Source organism: Sturnira hondurensis, unplaced genomic scaffold (genome assembly GCF_014824575.4).
Source record: "Sturnira hondurensis isolate 20B ecotype Veracruz unplaced genomic scaffold, ASM1482457v3 Scaffold0017436, whole genome shotgun sequence".
In the NCBI taxonomy this organism is placed as follows: Eukaryota; Metazoa; Chordata; class Mammalia; order Chiroptera; family Phyllostomidae; genus Sturnira; species Sturnira hondurensis.
Window position 1 is genome coordinate 4,935,495 of NW_028090067.1, and position 16,679 is coordinate 4,952,173.

Here is a 16,679-nt window from a genome sequence, read left to right on the forward strand (position 1 = left end):
GGATTTAGAAAATAAAAAAAAAGAAAATAGTTCTATCCCCTGGGCAACCTTTAGCTGCCTAGTCATATTCATATATAATACATATGACTGCACTGGACAAGAAATGAGAGTTCTTTTTCTCTGAAGCTTAAGAAATTGAGAACATTTTTCTGAATAATTGAGCAATTGGCAGCAATAAACTGGTGTTTTTATTTCTCACTAAACAAAAGAACATCTCAAAGGTAATAGCCAATTCATTGTTTTATGCTGCATTAACTGTCAAAAAAAAGGTATTCTGTTACATTTGTAGTGCCTAATTGTAGAAAAATGCATAATGTTTGAAACATTTATGATCAGTTCTAATCCCTTTTAAAACTATTGCTATCAGCAGCTGCCAATTGGCTGACAGTCTTCTTAGCTGAACTTGCAGGATGTAAACAGTCTATTTTATATTACACTACTGTCTGGAAAAACCCCAGTAGCTAAGGAAGCTGCTGTCACATACAAAATTTGCTCTGGGACCCATTGCTGTGGAACTGTGGGAAGTAGCCTGCTAGTTAGTGGGAATCTCAGTCCTCCTTGCTCTGTCTCCCTTTGTTGGGGCAGGACCCAGCTGTAGGGACCCTGAGCTTCAGTTTTGAGTTGAGATCAGGAGGAGCTGTTCTCAAGTCTAGGCAAAACTGTCCCCTCCACACCTGTCTCTGTCCACACCGTGAGTGGTTGGGTCAACTGAAATACCAATAGTCTGTAGGCCGTCACTTATGTGTGTGAGATTTCAGGAAGAGCTGAACGTTGGGGTTAATTCTAGGGAAATAAAACTATCAAGTGAGGAGTAAGCTTGGGTTTTAATGAGCAGACTCTGTGCTCTGTGAAGGCAGTAACTTTTTAGGTGGTTTTTTCTTTCTTTCTTACTCAACAGTACCTGACACATATTAGGCATGTTACATATATTGGGTTGGCCCAAAAGTTCAGTCAGTTTTTTCCCATACGATGGCTTTAGTAGCTCTTAGTTGTCTTTAACTTCATTTGAAACAGTTTTGTTACATTATATTGTGACAGCTGTCAATATCAGCATTCATTTTAAAAAATCAAAATTGGTGAATTTTTGTGTAGTCATTTTAATATTGAAAATGGAAGAAAATATGTAATATTTTCAGAGAAGATGCTGTGACTGATCAAATGTGTCTGAAGTGGTTTGTGAAGTTTCGTGCTGGAGATTTCTGGAGGATGCTCCACAGTCTGGTGGATCTGTTGAAGTTGATAGCGATCAAAATGAGACATTAACTGACAACAATCAAAGTTACACCATGTAGAAGATAGCCAAAATGCTCAAAATATCCAAATATACTCAAAATACTCAAAATATCTAAATCAATATAGTTCTTGGTGAAAATGAAAAATATGTCTTTTAATATAAAACAAAGCAGACTTTTTGGCCAACTCATTATGATAGAGAGATTATTTTTCTGGTAGAGATATTCTAATTGAAGAAAAACAGCGGCTGATGTTGAGATGAGTAAGTAGGAGCTACTGGGGACATGGACGTGAGCTCCTGTGCTTCCTATTTTGTATTTGTTTGATGGCTCATTTGCTAGAATGTTTTCACCAACTTCAGTAATTTATACATATATGTTGAATTAATTTTTCAAGGAAGATAATTCACTGCATTTTTACTTTTTCGTTTTTAAAAAGATGAGAAACCTAAGGTTTGTGAACCAAGTGACATCTACTTGGAACTGTAAGTCCCTGAGAGCACTTTAAAGTCCCGATAAAATTATGAAGCGTACGCTAGCAGACCATTTTAGTTATTCCAAACAGTATAATCCAACATGGAAAAAAATCACAATTTTATGTAATATCTCCTACATTATTTGTCTAAATTTTATTATTAGGTTATTAACTTGATCAAATGTTTTTTAAAATAAAATGTTTTTCTTTTGGTAGATTCTGCCTCTCCTTGCACTTTACCAATATTTTGTTTCTGGAATTTGCCAAGACCTGGTCAGAAATCTAGAAGCAAGAATCCTCAAGGTATGTTCCAGATTTTTAAGACATTCAATATTCTTGGACATGGTATTGTCCAGGTATTGGCATGACTTAAATTTTGTTCTAATACTCATAATAATAAGCTGGTAATAATAGGGTATATTGATATTAAAAAGGCTTGCCTGTCATTGTAATGAAGCATGAGAATGAGCCAGTTAGATAGGTTAGATCATTTTACGCTTGGGTGTCAATAAAGTGAGGAACAGTTATACCTGGTAACAAGGCTCACCCAATACCAGTCAGTCTGGGAATCATCACTTCTAAAAGACTGGTTTACTGAAAGACTGCAGATTGATGATTCCATTTACTGCAGTTTCTGTGAATTTTTTTCCTAAGGATCTTTATGTATATTATGGTATACCAGAATTCAAAATTTAAAAAATATTTTATTTTTACTTTTTTATTATATTTTCTCCATTACCATTTCCCCCCATACCTTCTCCCACCTCCATCCACTCCCTCCCCCTTGCACTCACCACACTGTTAATTGTGCAGAAAGTTGAAGTGACAGAACACACAGGCACTAACTTATAGTTAACTATGGAACCCAGGAATCAGCCGAGGTTCCCTGCCTTCAAGGTTCACGTGCAGTTGGCTTGAACCCCGCGGGGAGTGGAAACCTCTAGCACCTCGTTTTCTCTGCCCCTTTCCCCACCCTCTGCGGTTGCACCTACTTTTTTTGAATTTGTTGTACATGGGTCACCTCACAGTTCAGCAGATTTGCTCCTTGTTCTGCATATCCTCATCTCTAATGTGGAATATTACAATGCTGTTCCATATTACACACGGAGACATACACATTCACACACACGACACGTTTACCCATGGCATTTATTTTCATACTGGACTTTACTGAAAGTTGGGAACACAGGAAATCTTAAGATGAGGAAAAACAAACCATTTACATCAATAAAGTAGTTTGTGAAAATGAAAAAAAAACTGAAAAATAAATAAATGAAATAGAATATCTGGCATCTCTGAGCTTAAAATATTTCTTGGCCAACATCTCACCTTGCCTCCCCTCCTGTAGCTCAACGAGCTGTGTGGTGGTGTGTGTTTCACAACTCACTCTGAAACACGAGTTCTGATTCATAGCATTTGAAACTTCCGCAGTGTGCGTGCTCTCCCTGGAACCCGCGTTAGCCTACCGAGTGGGCATTACTGGCTGTGGAATTGGGGCTCGGTGTGCACCGTCAGCTCTTGCCACCGGGAGTGAGGGGCTCCCTCACACTACTGGCAAAACCCTCCTTCTCCTTTTTCGGAAGTGCCCTCTATCCTTTTCCCCAAATCTTTCCTGTTTTTTTTTAAGCAGGGGAAATTAGAATTCCCTTTAAACTGTTCCATTCATCCAGACCCTGGTCTTGAGCCAATGTTTTCAGATCCAAATAGTCCATCACATTTTGTTTCTAAATAAAGTAACTTCCCTAAGAGGAAGTCAATGCTGACTATTAAGATGATGTATTTTAATTTGGGAATAAATAATTTGTTACCAGCCATGGTCATTTCTGAATTACCATTTCTGAGTTACCAAACTCTTAAGAGTTATGCTTTTGAATTTCAATAACACTTTAAAAAATGCATACAATTTTTCTCTGTCTTTAAAAAAAAACCAGTGCTGTCTTCAAGCTTGCATAATTCTTGAATGCTAGGGTCTGTATTTATTCATCTTTTAGTCCTGTATACTGTCTTGTAATAAATTCACATACTTGATATTCAGTAATTAATTCCTGAATTGAATTTAAAATCTATAGACATTTATCAAATGCCTTCTGTCCACACCCTCCTTGGTGTTTAGCAGGAACTCACCTAGAAGGCACTGGTAAATATTTATTGCTTTACCTCTAAAACAACATTTATTGAGTACCCCTTGTATAAAAGTCCCATGTTAGTAACTCTAACAAAGAAATGTAACCCCATGGTCCTTGCTTAAGGGACACAAAAATAAATGAGACAGGGCATATACACAGAACAGTAATATGGGCGCCTTCTACTTTATTTTTTCCAAGTGAGTATGAGGAACGCTGTCTCCAGGAGCTTGGAAGAAGGGAAAATGGCTTTGAGCCTCTATTTTTCACAAAGTAGATAAGATTTAGGCTTGAAAAGAATAGACCTAACTTTGCAGGAGAGAGAAGGAAGGAACATGCTTGGCAGACAATAGTGTGGAAGATAGAGAAGTGAGAAAGTATTTTTTTGGTCAGGGGGCAGGGGTGGCTCAGTTAGACCAGAGGTGAGGTTCTGTGTGGGGCGGTTGGAGCAGAGGATAACGTGAGAGAACCAGAGGTCCATGATGTGGACACACCAGGGGCCAGTCTGTAGTTCCCAACTGGGAGGTAATGTGGAGGCTGAGCAGCAGGGGAAATGAGGAGATCGGGCTAATGGTTTTATTTTGTCTGTGATAAGAGGCAAACATGGAAGGGTTGCAATGATCGTTAGTGACATTTCAGAAGGAGATGGGAAAAGGCACTGAAAGAACAAAGTGTTTGGTTAAGTGACTGTTTTTTTTATTGGGTTGTTAACAGGTCACTTGACAACTGTTTTCGTACAGAGTAGCTCAAAATCTAGTGAAGAAGTGTGGACTCCATTCTGTAGCTGTGCGTTGGAAGGGGGAATTAATTCTGTTCTATACTTCTACAAAGTATAGAAGTGTGAGCAGGAGAAGGACGCGGTCAGATGTTTCTGGGAACAGCACCAGGAGCAGAGTGAGGTGCAAGTGCGATCTTACTGGCATAGTTGGCCCCAAAACCCGACTAGGGTTTTAACAGGGGCAGTGAAGCCCGGCAGCCAGTGCGTCACACAGAGGAAAGGAGTGATAGCCTCCATGAGCATCGTCGGCCCGCCCTTTCTGGGAGAGAGTGGGGTCCGTGAGTGGGAGGGGAGAACAGTCCTAGTCAGGAAATAGCAAACAGTGCTGCCTTTTTGACAAGCCAGAGGCAATAGATCACGCCGTTCAGTTTCTGAGTGCCCTAGTGTCTTTTAAGGAAAGCTCTAAGACCGCTTTCCGATCAGCTGGCCTGGCTTCCCTTCAAAAGTGCCAACCTCTTGAAAGATTTATTACTCTTAACATATCTAACATTCCTGGAAAGAGTATCATTAGTTCTGTATTTGTGTGAGTGAAGGGTTGATTTATGGGTCGATTTTTTTCCTTCTTCTGGTTTGTCTGTGTTCACAGTGTTGGCCATTTTTGAAAATACATGCCCGCTACCGTCACCATTACTTTTCTGAGTGGTCTGATTGGCCTGATAAACTGAAACCAGAGTAGCCTCAACCGTTACAGGTAGTCGTGCACAGCACCAGCACACAGACACCAGGGGGTGTTCCCTCCAAGGGCCATGAGGAGAGTTCATCTAGAAGTCTGAGATTGCTCCTGTGACTCCCCGAGGCCTACTTGGGCACCAGGAGGTTAGAGCCCAAGGTGTCTTAGGCAAGAACCAAAGTATACAACTCAATAGACAAGAATATTAAAAATATTCCCCTGGCTTTTTATGTTTTATTTTCATGTTGTTGTCGCATGTCTTATTTTCCCTAACTTACCTTCTTTTATTTATTTAAAATCTGTACACTCTTGAGATTCCGAAGACTGCGCTTAAAGGAAAAGAGAGAGATGGGTATATGTGTCAAAATAAATTGGATTTTCTTTTTCTATTATATATATATTTCTGTAATCTTTATCCAATTTTGTATATTGTTCCTTGCTTCTGCAATTTATCTTTCTCTATTCTCTAGGATGTCACTAGATGTTTTCAAAATATAAGTCAGGTTAGGGCCCTGCCCTCTTCAAACTCTCCTATGACTTCTCATCACCCAGAGAATAAAACCCCACGTCTCCACGCTGGTGTGCAGTCCCCCATTCGCACCTGTTTCCCAGTCCTTGTCCCCTCTCTCCCTGAGCTCCTGCTACACAGCTGCCCCCGGAGCGTGCCAGGCCCCCCACACTGCTCCTGCCTCTCCGTGACTTTCGTACTCGAGGTCCCTCAGCAGATTTGCATGTGTCTCTCTCCCTTCCGTCATTCCCAAATCTTCTCTTAAAGATATTTTCCTCAGAGAAGTTCTTCCTGACCACGGTTTTGAAAATAGCAATTTTGTTGGTACCCTCAAATCCCTTGTCATACTGTGTACATCCTTACACGTCATTCAAATTCTGGCAAACACACATTCTGACAGAATGTGAATTCCAAGAGGGCTTAATGTGTAATAGGTGCCCAATAAACCTGTTAAATGAATAGATGAATGAATCAGTTTGATCAAGAACTTTTTTTCTTATAATTTTCTGATGAAAAGTTCTGGATTATATTAAAAATAAGCCATGCACAATTATATAGTTACCAATTTATTAATGTTAAGTATATGTCTTTAAAATCAACGGTGCCCATTAATCATGGATAAGAAAATGAATAGTTGTCGTGGTGGCAGAGTTCCTCTCCCAGTTTGTTCGACTCCCCTCGGAGTGTCAGAGAACATCAGGAGTGTTTTTCTTTTGTTTTTCTTGTAAATCACAGTGCAGCATTCAGTTATTTTTTAACTCTTTCATGCTTATCACATTCTGTGTGTTTGCTTCTAAGGAAGTAGCCACATCTGATAACCCCTCGTGGTTCTTGGCAGTCTCCTGCTGCTATCTGTTAGCCTCTGGGCCTATTGCAGGTGTGGACTGTCTTACACACAGACACATGCATCTCCACCACCCATGCTTACCACGCGTTAATGTGAAACATGTTACCGACATGATGCGCAAAGTTGGGATCTCTAAAGTTGACGATTTTTCTCTAAAATTTTTATTTGTTTAAGTTAAAAAAATGTTTAATTTAAAAATCTTCATTTTCTCTCTCCTTTAAAGATTGAAGTTCTTACAGATTTAAGATTCTTTTCTGAAGCCTTCCATGAGATGTCGCAGATTTTTTATGGAAAGAACATGCCTTCCTTAGTCCCTGCCGGAGTTAAAGCCAGTGTGAAAGTGAAGGTAAACCTGTTGATTGGACACAAAGCCCTTTCTTCACCTTTTGAAGGCTGCGTTCCTGACTTCCAGGGGACGCTTCCCCAAAGGTGTTTCAACAAGTCTCCGGTTCTGTAGACCTGCTCGTTAAGCCTGATGATAGCTGTCACCAGGCTTTCACAAGTTTCACTTGTCTGTCCTGGAAGGTGTCCCCGGTGGAGGGTGTGTGGTCTCCGTGTAGAGTTTTACAATGAAATTCCGGCTCTGCATTGTAGTCATCCTGGACCGCCTCGGTAGACACCTCTATCAGCCACTGCCCCTTAGACTTTGGGGGCTAATCTTATCATTTCAGATTAATGTTATTTTTGGTAAAGGTTTATTTTATTTATTTATTTTTAGAGAGAAGGGAAGGGAGGGAGAAAGAGAGGGAGAGAAACATCAGTGTGTGGTTGCCCCTCATGTGGCCCCCACTGGGGACCTGGCCCTGAACCCAAGCATGTGTCCTGACTGGGAATCAAACTGGCGACCCCCTGGTTCATAGCCCACGCTCAATCCACTGAGCCACACCAGGCAGGGCTCAGATTAATGTTCTCAGTACAGTTTCCCCTCATGTTTTACTTGGATGTCTTCGACTAGTATACTTTATACCCAAGAGTTAAGCATGTGTTTTTCAATATTCTTCTGATTTCTGTGAGGAGAGGACATTCTTCCACTTTTTTTTTTATTTTGGGAGATTATTTTACCTGGTGCACTTACTTTCTATTTGTAAGTAGGATAATTGAGGCATCCTTGAAACCAAATGCGGGTGTCTATGTTTAAATCAGAGTGAACTATGACTTTCCTCTGCTTTAGTTTAGTTTGATCTGGGAATCACTGGGTGATCTCATTTTAGGGAGGTGCTTGGGCTCTCCTGCATCAGCAGTACAGGAAGTAGAAGGAGGTAGCAAGTCAGTTGCCTGGGGGACACTGCGTGGGTGAGGAGTGAGACTGATAGACAGATGCCTGCTGCTGGGATCCAATTTGGGAGTACCTAAAACAAGGTGGGGGATGGGCTGTAAGTCTCGAAAATGACTTCCTCGAGCTGACACTACATTTACATGTAGTACGTTAATTACTTTAACGTATTCTCCTAAAACACATCTGCTTTTTTCTCAATCTGACCCCTACAGCACTGTAAATTGCTGTGATGGGGTAAGTGTGAGGTTATCTACAGAAAATTCTAAGAGGGACCTTTGATAGGCATGGGATAATGCATTTGTGTGTGTGTGTGTACATGTATCTGTTTATCTCTCTTTTGAGGAATCAGTTGTTTTGTTCATTTTCTGTGACATGAATTAATTTATTTTCTTACCTCAGTAAAATTAGCAGTATTTTTCTTTTGCTTGCTCCTCAGTCAACGGCCTTTCCCTATAGTAAATGGTTTACATTTTATCACTAAAATCATACATTAATTCATTTAGCTATTTATTGAATACAGGCACTATTCCAGGCATGAGGACAGAGCAGTGCGAGGGTTAATGGAGTCACGGCCTTCCTGGAGGCGTGCTGCTGCTGGACAGTCTAGGGAAGAAGACAAACAATGAACGTATTAAGCACATAAATATATGTCAGGTGGTGACGTGCTGTCCAGCTGCGGTCGGAGGACAGTGCCCAGAGCAGCAGGTGGCTGTTTTATTGAGGGTGGTTTGGGAAGTCCCTCTAATAAGGGAGTTTTGAGGGTGAAAGATTCGAGGGAGCAATCTTCCAAAAAGGAGGAGCTACACTGCAAAGGCCCTGAAGGGGATTCCTACAAGCCATGGTTAAGTAAAACTAAGGAGATAGGAGAGGCTGGAATAGAGAGGAAGAGAGGAGAAGAGGGTGGGACCCAGGAACAGGTCTTAGAGGACCTTATAGGCCTTGGCCAGAGCTGGAGTTTACTCTAAATGAGATGGAAACCGTGCAGAACTTTGAACAGAGGACTGATGGGATAGGAATCAAATATCAAAGGACCCCTTTGCTTGCTGTTTGTGGACTAGACTGTGGATAAGCATAAAGGACTGTGGGTACAAATAGGGAGACCAGCCAGAAGGCCCTTGCACGTAATCCGAGTGAGATGTGGCAATGGGTGGGGCACGGTGGTGGAAGGGGTGAAAAGCGGTTCATTTCTGGGCAGTTTGACAGCAGAGCTGGCAGCATTTGTGAGTGATGGTTTCAGTGTGGGGCGTAAGAGAAAGGAATTGAGCACGACCGCAGAGTGTTCAGCGTGAGCGAGTGGTAGGAGGAAGTTTGTATGAACTGAAGTGGGGAATACTGCTCGGGCAGGTTACGTATGAGAGCTCTAGTAGACACACGGTGGAGATGCGGAGTCCGTGGGTGCAGAGCATCTATGATCTGGGACTCAGGGGAGAGGTTGGGGCTTCAGGTAGATTTGGGATCATTAGCAGAGATTTCCAGTCATGGAATTGAATGACATCAGCGGGGGACTGAAGTAGATGGAAAATGTAGGAGTCAGAGAATGGACCTTGGGTCAGCTACCTTTAGGATCTAGGAATGAGAGAAGGAGAAAGAAACCCATTGGGTAGCAAGAGAAACAAGAGAGAGTTTTCAATGGTCACCACTTTCACCAAAATAAATAAACAATCTGAAGCCAAAATTGAAAGATAAGTTCCAAGTTTTATTTTTATCCACTAGTTATCATAAGACAAAAGTGTGGGTGCATTGTCTCCCAGGGGTTGTGACTTCAAGTTTTGTATCTTCAAAGTTAATTTGCAGCTTTACAGCTTCAGCTGGGAGTTTGAAAAGTGTAATTAAAGGAGGAAACGTGCTCAGGGCTTGGAACAGGTGCCAGCATTGTTGGATGCAGGCCAGTTGTTTAAAGAGAATTAATAAATGAGATTTCAGTTGTCAGAGAAGTACAGTAAGTCCTCACTTAAAGTCACCTGATTTGTTCTTAGAAATTGCAACTTTAAGTGCAACAATGTTTCAGGAAACCAACATCATAAGAAAATTGACATAACAAAGAGGTAAGTTCCTATGGCATAATTCTGGTCACAAAAACAAATACCACCAAACTTGTAAATGCAGACTCAAACCACATCTAATATTAATCATTAAAATAAATATGAACTCTACATATGTGTAAGAAAGATGAATAAAAACAAGTAAGATAATGGCGTTCCAACCGCTTATTCCATCCAGTTCAGGGTCATGGGTAGCTGGAGCCTGTCCCAGCAGCTCAGGTGCCGGATGGGAACCCACCCTGCACCGAAAGCTCTCCCACCACAGGGTGCACTCGCACACCCACAGTCACCCAGACTGAGACAATTTAGAAACACCAATGAACCCAACATGTACATCTTTGTGATGTGGGAGGAACTCAGAGTCCCCAGGGAAAATATGCACAGACGTGGGGAGAACATGCAAACCCCACACAAACAGTGGCCCCTGCTGGAAATCCATTTTTCCCCCTTGTCAACATTATGACAAATGACATTGAGTGAAACAATGTCATTCGAGGACCTGCTCTGTTCGAAAAAGTCTTGCATATCATTGTTGGACTTCTCACAGGCTTTTAAAACATTCTCTTTTAACATTATACTCACTGAGGTTCTGCTCTCATCACCAAGTCTAAAGAACCATCAACTCTCTTCAAATTATATCACCAAATATCTCCCCCTGGATTCAGTTACGCATTTTTTGATGTATTAACAGGAGGTAAAGAATATCTTCAAAGAAAGGAAAAAATTAAAACACAGTCAACACTTTTTTTAAATAAATATATGGTTGCCTCTGCTGGGGACACACAGTGTATCGTGTGTCCCCTGCTAGGAACTGGCCTGCAACCCAAGCATGTGCCCTGACTGGGAATTGAACTGCGATCCTCTGGTTCGCAGGCCCGCACTCAATCCACTGAGCTACACCAGCCAGGGCCCACAGTCAACACTTTCAATAAGAGCTTTCTGTGATGTCTTGGTTTGGGGGTTCCGCAGAAACAGATCCTGAGACAAAGATTTGGAAGCAAATGGCGTTTCTGGGAGATAGTTCCAGAAAGAACTCGCTTCTGAGTGAGTGGGAAAGTCTAATAGGGACGGGAGGAAAAGCGTTCCCTAGAGCATTGATGAGGTCACTGCTGTGGGCAACTGGGACCCTCAGAGAGACCCACTGGAACTGTGTACGTCCCTCATTGGTATGGGATGCTCCCTGCACTTCCGGCCTCTCCTGAATGCCCTCGTGGCCACAGGGTACTCTCAAGCAGTGAGGCACAGGTGAAGTAGGATACGCTCCATATCTGAGCGGCCTGTCCACCAGAGCTGCTGGTGACTTCCAGATGACTGAGGACATAGGAGCAGGGCATCAGTATTGCCATCTACAATGGACACTTTTCAGAAAGGGACTTCCCTGCCCAGAGAAATGCACCCTAGTTTATGATAAAACAGTCTCCTGTAGCAAATCAATTGAATATTTTTTTACACAACATTATATGGTATTTAGAGCCAAACACATTAATAGGTAATTCACTAAAAAAGAAAAGAACCACAAAAAAAGTCATTCTGAAGAGTAATACAATTTAACCTCAAACTGGCCAAGATTGTATGTATAATATTCTCACTCGAGGACAATTTTGCCTTATTTGTGGAGGGAGAGGAAGAAAGAGACAGAGAGAGGAAGAGAAGCATTGATTGGTTGTCTTTTCATATGTGGCCTGACTGGGGATCGGACCTGTGACTTTTTGGTCTACAGACCATGCTCCAACTGTGTCACGGTGGCCAGGCCTGGCCAAGATATTTTTAAGTGCTCATACTCAATGCTGTTAAAAGTGCAATAATCCTGGCGTTTTCAAACATGGGCAGAAGTATAAGTTAAGCCAGTTCCTTTCAGCTTTCTCAATATATTCTTGTCTTACAACCCTGTAATTCTGCTTCTGGGGATGTCTGAAGGTGATAATAAGAAATACAGACAAAACAGTCACCAGTGTTGTTGAAATAGACTATATGATGGGTAGGGGGGGCATGTGCTCCCCTCCGAAGTCTAACAGTAGGGAAGATTGAAGTTACTATGCTGCAATCAGAGGACAGAACATGGCCTAGCCTCTAGGCTGAAGTGTACAAATAATGGAGCAGGAAAATAATTATGATGTAACGTTCAGTGAAAAGGAATACAGATCTGCATGTAAAATTTTAAAATACATTGGAGACAACTGTACTTGAACAACAATTAAAAAATAAAGAGAAATAAAATACACCTAGAAAGAAAAAACATTAAAATATTTACATTGACAACCTAAAAACGTTGATTTATCTGTAATAATTACAGTCTTCTTTGTATTATTCTTGTCTTTCCTGACTACAACATGTAGTACTTTTATAATAAACATGAGGTTTAAAATATGTTTAGAACACATTAATGGTTTTATTGAAAAGAACCCTCAATATTTTTGTTTCTAATGTTAATATTTTGTATGTTAGCAGGTCTTTCAATCATTTGACTCAGGAAAGCCTCTTACTAGTAAAGAAAACATACAGGTAAGAGTACCAGGAGTTTAAAAACACTGGATATATAGTGTGGATAATTTTTGAGTGATTGCAACCTATTTGGTAGCTGTAATCTTTGTTTTTGAAAATCCTCTGTGTACTACGTTCTTTGATTTCTCAAAATGCTGAGGCCAGAGGTAAGATTGGACCCAAACTGATCTGGTTTTCGGATTGGGTAAATACCAGCTATTGCTCCTAAAGTTTTTGATTACCTGTGTGTATTCAGTTTGTTCATCTAGCCATATCAAGTATCTAACTTTGATATTTGATTACCTACACAATAATGGCCGACCTTGATTATAAGAGAATGATCTTGTATGTTTTGCAATAGCCCACTTGTTCAACCCAGCTTTTACTCCTATCCTTTGCCCCAGTTTGAGACTGCCTTTCAGGCATTGGTTTGGAAGTTGTTCTTTTCCTCTTTTACTTAAAGATTTTTACGAAGATGTAACTGACATATCACATTGCATAAGTGTAAGGTGTGCACGTGCTATTTTGATGAACTTACATATTGTACCACCATTACCACCATGGAGATAGCAGCTGCTCTAATCCCCCCAATATTTCTTACAAAGAGAGGACTGGACTGCCCATCTCAATGTGTTCGTTCTTGTCAATAATTGAATGGTTGGGATTTAAGCTTTTGACCTAGTAGCATTTAAGTAACTGGAAATCATTTATAAAGATCTCAGGACAGTGGGCAGCCTGTCTTCTAGAAGGCGTTAGAGCACAGTGGTGGTGCACCCACTGTGAAGGGGTGATGGACAGGCAGGGGCTCGCACCCCCTGGCAACGGCTCGTTCATGTGGACAAGTGTAGATGGTTTTAATTTTTTAAATGGTAGGAAACAGCATTCTGTTTTATTGAGAAAGGTATTTTTTTCATGAAATAATTCTGAGAGACACATCTTCAAAATTGTTTTATTTTCGTTTTTCCTAATTTTAATAAGAATATATCCACCTTTTATTAAATGTATCCTCATTACTTTTCTATTTAATTTCACAAACTTTACATATAAGTATGCTTCAGATAATTCATTGTTTTTGCTTTAAAGTTTAATTTATAAGCAAGCTGCCTGAAATGAAAGAGCAGGTATTAGAAAGATAGAAATACATATTCATATTTCATTTTAGTGTTCCAAGATCTTGGGATGCTTAAGAATATTTATTTCTTTCCAGTCATAACAGCTAAAGCATCCTAAAAACGCTTTTTAAAGGAGTGGTTGGGGATCTAAAATGAATGTCTGCCTTCTTATTTCTTTTTAAACAAAAAGAGACTCATCGAATAATGGAAAACTGATTTCTATTAGCTGCTTAATTAAAACAGAGCTGTTGGTCTGCTCAAGACTCTTCAGATTACACTTTGCGTTTTTTTTGTGCAGAGTGAGAGGAAGGAGTGTTAAATAGCATTTCTAATTAATCTTCTTTTGATTCTCAAGTGTGTGTGTGTAATTGTCAAGACTCATTAAATCGCTGCTGGGAAGAGAAAAGAGAAGAGAAAACTCCTCCTCCCCATCCCCCCCAGCGGCTCTGTGGGTTTTTCCTAGACCCCGAACGTCAGCCATTTTCCTGGCACCGCAGTCCCTCCCGGCTCGGGCTCCGCGCTGCGCCCAGTCCGGCTCTTCCGCCCTGTTCGTTCCTCCCCTAATTTGGGAGGGGGGTTGGGAAAGGAGAAGGAACAGTAGCAGCCGACCTCCCCGCTGCCAGGAGACCCTCAGATGCCCCCGAAAACAATGAGAATTTTTTTTCCTTGCGTTCCCATAAAGCAAATACTTTCCTTCTTTCCTGGAATAAACAGCCTCAGCTTGTGCCCTTTATATTAATTCAACAAATCTGTAATAAGAGCCTACTGTAGGCGAGGCGCTGTTCCAGTACTGTCAAATAAACACATCACTCGACAACACAAACTCCAAGCCCTTGGGAAGCTTATATTTTAGTGGGCCAGGCTAGTAATAAACATACGGTTAGACATGATAAAGAAGTAAGTGATGCAGTATGTTAGAAGGAGAACCATGCCGTGGGGGGGAATGAACCCAGCAGTGTGTAAAGGGGACTGGGAACGTGGGGCTTTGTTGGGGTTTGTAACTTTAAATGGGGCGATTGGGTTAGTCTTCACTGAGGTGGTATCTGTGAACAGATTAGAAACAAGTAAATACACAAGTCATGTGAAGTATGGGGAAAGAATAATCTAGGAAGGTGGTACAGTGATTGCCAAGGCCACGGTGAGGAGCATGCTGGCCGGCATTACGAGAACTGTGTGAATGGTGGGAGAGCCGCAGGGTATGAGGTCGGAGAGCTGACAGGGTGCCAGTGTGACAAGGGCCTCCTAGGGCCTTTGTGAGTTAGGTTCTTACTCCGGACAGAAAGGGGGAGCCACTGGGAGGTTTAAAACAGAGGTGTGGCCTGATCTGCCTCTGTTTCGGAAGGATTGCTGAGCCTACTGGGCACTACCACACTGTCCCTAGTGCAGCATATCAACAATATAAACCCCCAACCTTCACAGAGCTTTACATTTGAGTGTGTGTGCACATGTGTGGGGGTGGGGTGGGTTTGTGGGGTTTGGCTAGGAGTACAGTTCCGGCTATGTTCAGTTTGAGATACCAGTTAGATATTCAAGTGAAGGTATTCAGTCAGAAATTGATTATATGTGTCTTGAGTTCAGAAGAGCGATTGGAGCTCTCTCTTGGAGAGATTGGAGAAAAAACCTTTTATTTCATCAGCATTTAGATGAAATTAAAACCCCGGGCCTGATTAAGATCGTCTAAGGGAGGGAGTGAGGAGACAGAAGAGGCCCGAGCCCCGAGCCCCTCCCACGTTAAGAGGTGGGGGAGAGCAGGAAGGCCCAGCAAGGAGGACTGATGAGGCGGGGCCAGCAGGAAAGAAGTCAAGGGGGCGTGGTGGCCTGAAAGCTAAGAGAAATATTTTTGGAAGAGAGAATGATTAATAGTGTCAAATGTTGCTAATGAATCAAACACCATAATTTACTGAGTCCTAAAAACGCATTTTTTGTTCACATTTAACATCTCTGAAATTAGAATAAATTTTACAGTTGTGGCCCTGTGACAGTTTAATTGGCATATGAGATAATGTTTTATAGATCAGTGATTTTTCAACCCTTTTCATGTCATGGCACGCATAAACCCATTATTAAAATTCTGTGGCACACCAAACTATAGTTTTCCCTCGCCGAGAAAAAATACACGTATAATTTTGATTCTTTCACACCAGACAGCTATTGTGTTGACTGTTGTCATTTTTTAATTTGACAATCTAAGGGAAAACAGGCCAGTGCCCCTGACTAAATAGTCAGGGATTGTATCTTTTCAAAATTCTTGTGGCAAGAATCTTGTGGAAGAATTCTTGTGGTTGAAAATTGCTGTCTTAGATTATAAGTAGTACGACAAAGGAGGACTAAGAAGTGAACATTGGATTGGTCCAGTTTAGGCCATTGGTGACGTTGACCAAGGGGTTTCAGTGTAGGCAAGGGGTGGGTTTATAAGCAAATGAAAGGAGAGAAATTAAAATATTGACAACTTCTTAGGTCATGCTGTAAAGAGGAGCAAGAATTGGGGGAGTAGCTGGAGAATCAGCTTATAGGGTTTTCGTCTTTTGAGCTGGAGAAGATAGCATGGCTGTGTGCTGATGGGGGTGCCAGAGGCACATTTACGATGTAGGGGAGAGTGAGTAGACCGGTGGGGGCAGGGTCCGTGGCTTAAGTGCCAGAAAGGAAGGTGGAATGGCCGGGCAGGTGCTTGGGTAGGTTGGAGAGATGGTGGCATTTGTGGACACTACTTTGCTTCAATATTTGCAGTTAGGTAGAGAAAGCAAGGTCATTAACAGCGAGGGGCATTAGGGAGGAAGAGTTAAAATTGAGACACACGAGAAGTGTGAAGATGACTGTCTAGGAGAGAGTGAGAATGAGTGGACTGGGAAAATGTAGAATGACTGGGCAGCACTGAGGTTTGGTCAGGAGGTTGAAGGGGGAGTGTTGGCCATGACTGCATGATTTTCTCCCACCTCCTCCAATGGCAGGGTGCGTGCCCCAGGAAGGTTCCATGTTGGATTTCACCAGGCTGTGATCTTGTAAGGGATGTGTATACACACAGGACTGGGGTCAGAGGTTGAGGGTGTACACAGGGCGGAGTTCTAATGACTGAGCGTGGGTCTAAGCTTGGAGGGAGCTTGCTTATCCACCCACTCTTCCCATTCCTGTCCTCAC

The 16,679-nt window shown here is 41.7% G+C and overlaps 1 protein-coding gene across 1 annotated transcript in view; it reads left to right on the forward strand.

Annotated features, from left to right (window-relative positions):
* The window catches only part of CFAP54 (cilia and flagella associated protein 54), a 259,785-nt gene that overhangs the window by 154,729 nt on the left and 88,377 nt on the right, over nucleotides 1-16,679 (forward strand). The window contains exons 46-48 of the mRNA XM_037068126.1: nucleotides 1,924-2,010; nucleotides 6,857-6,979; nucleotides 12,400-12,453. Of these exons, the coding sequence (XP_036924021.1) occupies nucleotides 1,924-2,010; nucleotides 6,857-6,979; nucleotides 12,400-12,453 (264 nt within the window). The remainder of the gene's footprint in view (nucleotides 1-1,923; nucleotides 2,011-6,856; nucleotides 6,980-12,399; nucleotides 12,454-16,679) is intronic.